Consider the following 5,755-nt stretch of genomic DNA (forward strand, 5'->3'; position numbering starts at 1 on the left):
GTCAAAGTGCAGCTCCTTACGGACAACTCTCCCACCGCGGGACCCCCGGGGACAGAGACCTCAGTCGGCACCTCCAGCCCGCACCTGTGCAACAAACTGCCGGTGGTTTTACTGATTTTATGACAAACGGCCCTCACGCCTTTGTTTTCAAACCCCCTCGTTTTGGAAGCAGCAGGGAGCGCGAGGAAGGATGCGAGATGGGGCGACAGGAAAGCCAGAGTCCTCCTGGCTCGGGGGCAGAAATTGAAACAGCTTTAAGAGCCGAGTGGGCCTGAAGGTGCTGAGCAGCCGCGTTTGCTTTGCAGTGGAAGATTTTTATATTTAAGACACGTGACACAGCGTGGATTTTGTCTTTAGTTTAATCGATAGAGAGCTTTCTGGAGACGTTCCATCTCTCTAGGGCTTCGGTTCGGTTTCGCTGGTTTGTGTTTTAACACCATCTCCTTCGGCGCTCACCTTTACGAAACATCGTGCTCTGCTGCCGCCGGTTCTTTCCTGCAATCTTGAACACACAAATCAGAAACGTTCTAATTGCCAGTATTGATCAGAAACGCACTTTTCTTTTTTTTTTGGTAAAAAAACCCCAAACAACGTAACTAAATCACAACCCAGCCAAACTCGTGCTATTCAAACCACAAACTTGCACGAAAATACAGCTTCTTGATTAAGTGTATGAAGGGAAACTGAGGCACGGAGCTGTGCTCCTTTAGCACAGCCGAGGGGGAAGCTCTGTTTTGAGAAAGACAGGGGAGGGACTGGAAGCAAGCTAAGAGGAGAGCAAGGAAAATCATCTAAAAAAAAATTGAATAAAAATTACCTGTGAGGGAAGAGGAAAGAACAAGCACTATTTAGTCTTGAGAAAGCAGCCAAGATCTCATATTAACCTTCAAGTATATTACAGGGAAAGAATTACTGGGTTTGTGTTACAGGAAGGGAGAGAATTTCTTTTTTCCAAATATGTAAGCTGAGGAGTTAAGCACAGGCACAGACTAGAGGGACTGTAGAGGGACTGTGAAATCTCCCTCAATGGCATTTTTTAAGAATAAACTGGAAAAACTGGGGAGCGGATCCTGCTGTGAGGTGGAGGTGGAGAAGGTGACCTCTTAAATGTCCACTGAACATCAAGCTCAGGGTAAACAGTAGCTCCAAAATCAGTTTTCCCTGGCAGCTGGCACAGCAAGCGCCTGCAGAAGGGAGGATGTTTACTCTCCGAGGACGGCATCAAACATTTGGGTAGAAACTATCTTTTGAGCCCAAGGGAAAATATTCCGGTGTGCCTTTGGGAACACTGCCAGGGGACAGAGGATAAGGGATTTCCAAGATATTGCCACCAGCTGAAAGCGCACCCAGCTGCCAGCGAGCCCGTGTTGCTGCAGGACTAGCAGATAATCCACAGATCCCCCAAATCAGTTGTCGTCCACCACGGAAGCAAGCAGCAACAGGATATCTCACAACAGGATATCCCAACTGAAGAAACTCTTCGATGTAGCCCTGCTAAACTTGAGTTGAAAGCTTTCTGCTCTGTGGCCACATATCCCGGACCCAAGGGAGGAGCTTATTTGGGAGCAGGGTTTGCCCGGGAGCACCCGGCCCCAGGCTCTGCCGAGGGGCAGCAGCTGAGCTGGGTCCAGGAGAAGAGATCGACAAGGGCTGAACATCGCAGTAACTGCTCCCTGTCCCACCTCCGCTTCCACCTTCCATGGTGACAGTGAAGCTGAGGGACCAACGGGGACATCAAAGAGGCCTTCCTTTTCCTAGAGGAGGTTTTGAAGTTACTTCCTGAGCCCCGAGCTGAAGGTGCTTTTCCATTTCTGTAAAGCCAAAGCGCTGTGAGCCCAGCCGGCGCTGTGCCCTCTAGTGGAACTCTCCAGGTTTTGAAGGGGTCGTCGTCTTTTAAATGATTTGTTCATGGAAGGCATGTGGCATTTGGTTAACTTATTCTGCAAAGTAATTGTTAGAAAAGAGGCGACACTAGGGTATGAAAAATTAAAAAGACCACTCATGACACCCGAACAGTAATTATTTGAATTTTAAGGGAAATGTGCCCAGGAATGCAGAAGATATTTCTGATAGAGTATTTCTGAAGAGTGCGTGCTCTTGTGGAAGGAGAAATACGAGAAATTAAATCAGTTATATGCTAATCCTAGGGTCAGTTAGAGACAAAACCATCATGTGAAATGCTACAAGCAAACACAAGCAGCTAAACAATCGCCCAAGGGCAAAGAGATCTGTGCATTTCTTACCGTGCCTGCCCGTGCAGGCAGCCGGTATTTCGAGTATGTTTTTCTCCCTTAAATATCTTCTGATCTCACCTGCTGTGCATGGCGCTATCACCGAGGCTTCGCTAAAGGCAACTCTCACTGGTGAAAACTTGGGGAGAGCAGAGTCCTTAGAGGAACGGGCGACACAGACAGTCCGAGGCCCTCAGAAGCGCTCTCGGCTCTGGGAGCAGAGGCTCACCAACACGACGAGCCAACACGAGGTCATTTCTGAAGTCAGCAGCAGCGTATTCTGCCCGCCCTGTCTCAACACGTTAAACGGGGAAGAACAGAGACTGTTGAAATCTGAGTTACAGCCTGATGATGTGCGAGTAGCCGCAAACACAATGTCTGCTTTCAGAGCACGCTCTGGATGGAAATGGTCTTTGCGGCAAAGGATGAACTTTCCTGCCCCTAAATCTGAGTTGTCTGCTGTGGCTTGGAGGCAGCGACCAGACCAAGAATAACCCTTGTACTTCCTTCTTCTAACAGCTAAAAACTTTTTCACCTAAAGGCCTCTGCTAGTGAGTTGTTTCACCATCAATTTACGCTGACAAACAGAACTGTCCCTATGAAGTATAAATATGCATTCTTTTCCTGCTCAAAATGCACATTAAGAAAGTGACTGAGCAGCTCTCTAAATCACTGGTTTTCACCCCGGTGCATGGAAAGCCTCGCAGCGTTTGCCGGCTGCCTAGATGAAGCCAGAGAAATGAGCCTGTTTTCAGATCACACACGCTGCTTTCAAAGTTGAAGAGGTCCATGAATTGATGTTGAAAAGAAACAAAACCTCACTTTAAGTGCCACGGATCTGCGTCACCACAAAACTGCTGTATTGGCTACAAAAAGTTACCTTCACAGTTGCTTCTAGGAACGATTAGCTTAGAATCAATACATCACAAAGAGCAGCTCAAGAACTACAGCAGTGTTAGAGGTGATGAGCAACAACCACCTGGGGACAAATAAAAGGCTCATCAAAGCCAGCATCCCAGCAGGCACCGACTGATGCCCCAGGAATCGGCACGGGAAGAGAGGCGAACACCCAGCACGCCTTCCCTGGGACACACATTTAAACAAGATGAAGACGCCAAACCCAAACCAGGAGTCCAGTCTAAAGAAGGTAACACAGAAAAACCCAAACCGTATCATTCGCTTGGTTTATTTTGTACATCAGGTTTATAAATGACTCCCATCAGGACAAGATCTTCTGTGAAAGTGATCCGAGGAAGAGCACTTGGCAGGCTGGGCAGCGCAGCTAGATTTGTTTACAACCAAGAGGTCACAACTGCTCGTGGGAGAGAGAGAGAAGGGGGATGTGTCCCCCCCACAACCTGTTGCAGAATCTGTATTGGGCATTTCAAGTTCACCTCATAGCAGGGTCTCAGCGGACGGATGTCTCCCAAACACTCTAATCCAGCACTAAATTTCCTACAATAAACACAAAGTAGTCATATTAAGCAGCGCTTCCTGGAAAATGCTACAGCAGCCAACGCTACCGACAGATTTCAAAAGCCTCCAAGTATCCAGGGCAGACGTTTCTGCTACCGAAGCCGACACGGGCGCAGCAGAACGCAGGCACACCGGCCTGACGTCTCTTCACAAACGTCTCTTTCTCTGCTCCTCTTTTCAGATGATTTAGGCACAATGACATGTCAAAGCTCTTGCTTCAAAACCCAGAGCGTACACTGTGGGCTCAGGAATGTATCCCTGCTCCTGCTAACGGCTAAGACAATTTTTAAGTAAAGAAAGCCCCTTCCAGGCAATTTAAATGCCCTCACATAACTTGAGAGTTTGTCCACAAACATCTACAGTCACCTAGTGTGCTACAAGCGCAGCTGACTTTCCTGAAAGTTTCTTTCAACCTTTGGTTACACAAAGGTTCTGTGGGATACACCTTTTGAAAACAAGGAAGACACAGTAAATTATTTCAACTGCAACATGTATCCCTGGAAAAAGAGACCTAGGGGAGTACTAATGATTTGCTCTGTGACTTCCAGACTCACTGATTTCCCTATAAAACACCATGAAGCTTGAAGATGAGTATCATTCATTTCTCAAAATTTAAATGTAACTGCTATTCTGACCAGAAGCAATAAGTACTGAGATGTAGTTTTCTCTGACCTGTTCCCATTAGCATCCTTTAATGCAAGGCAAAAACCTTCCAAACTCCATTCCATCTGTGGCAAGGAATAAAAAAGTTCTAAGCCTGCCTACTACACAAACAGGCCTTTAGAAGCCCAACAGAAGGCATCACCTCATTGCTGCTCCAGCTTTACGGATGGTCAGTCTTACAGAACATTCAGAATAGCACATTTCATATAGAATTAGAGAAGAAAAAAAAAAGAGAAAGTAAATTTTAAAGTAATTTCTAGTGCACCGTAACCAGCTCTACACATTCAACTTACTTTTAGCAATGGTTACAAGGAACAGAAAGGAGTCTGAATTTGCCTAGCAACTAAACTAGTCATGAGCCTGAAGCCATTCGACTTAGGAACAGAAGTAAACAGATTGTTAAAAGTTCCAAATGACCACAGAAAACTTGGTGTGACTTCTCAAGAACCACGTTACATGGTGAGGAACCCACTGTTTGTGAAATCATCACCTGAAAAACATATTAATATTTCGATCTTCTGGCACTCTGTGAAGTCCCTTATTTAAAAAAACAACAACAACAAAAACCCTCTGTACAATCAAATTGAGCATTTTTGTTCTGGACCAACAATGTAACCGTGCCCTGGACAAACAGGACACATTAACTGTCACATCACTGCAACACTGCTACTTCAGTTAAGAGACAAAACTTACCATTAGAGGCAAGCTCAGTCTTCAGTCTTATACTTGCCACCGATGTAGGGAACATACTGAAGGACCAGCTTCCAGTCTGTGGCCCATATTACACCAGCACCAGCTACACCACCCCACGTAATAAGGGTGGGAGTCCTAAAAAGAGACATAACATGTGCAAGCAAACATTAATTTTCCACCGTGAAAGGTGTAGCAAATGCTCATCACTAAGGCAGGAATCTTGAAAGAATCTCACACACACTGAAAAGTATGAGTCCCCAGGCTGGGCAAGATATTTTACAGGGAAAGGCTGACATACTTTTATTTAAAGAGGGAACTACTGAATTATAGAAAGACAGGCTTATATGACCATTCTACTGCTGCAGCTTGTGTCCGTTCATTCTGGGCCTTGCAAGGGTCATTCTTCCTCAGGCACCCCTGCAAAGTGCTGAAGGCAAAGAGGATGACGCGAAGCACATCGGCCCAGGCAAGGAGACACCGAATGCAGAGGGCCGGCAGCCGAGGCACTCGGTGCAGCTGCGGAGGGGCAAGGTGCTGCCTCAGAACTCGCTCGCTGCAAGGGGCAGCCAGGCCTCAAGGAGATTTAACTACCTAGTGCGAGAGCCACCGCTTGGTTAATTTTGTCACCCAGTGGCACTGCAAGAAACTGTGAACATGGATATATATATCTATATCTATATCTATATATCTAT

The 5,755-nt window shown here is 46.4% G+C and overlaps 1 protein-coding gene across 1 annotated transcript; it reads right to left on the reverse strand.

Moving 5' to 3' along the window:
• Positions 1–5,077: 5,077 nt before the first annotated feature.
• Positions 5,078–5,198, reverse strand: LOC104267644 (cytochrome b-c1 complex subunit 10; the record flags this gene model as incomplete). Its single annotated transcript, XM_009871950.1, has 1 exon — positions 5,078–5,198. A coding segment is annotated over one exon (121 nt), but the record flags the coding sequence as incomplete, so codon positions are not given.
• Positions 5,199–5,755: the final 557 nt, after the last annotated feature.

This window comes from Apaloderma vittatum, unplaced genomic scaffold (assembly GCF_000703405.1).
Source record: "Apaloderma vittatum isolate BGI_N311 unplaced genomic scaffold, ASM70340v1 Scaffold41566, whole genome shotgun sequence".
Taxonomy (NCBI): domain Eukaryota; kingdom Metazoa; phylum Chordata; class Aves; order Trogoniformes; family Trogonidae; genus Apaloderma; species Apaloderma vittatum.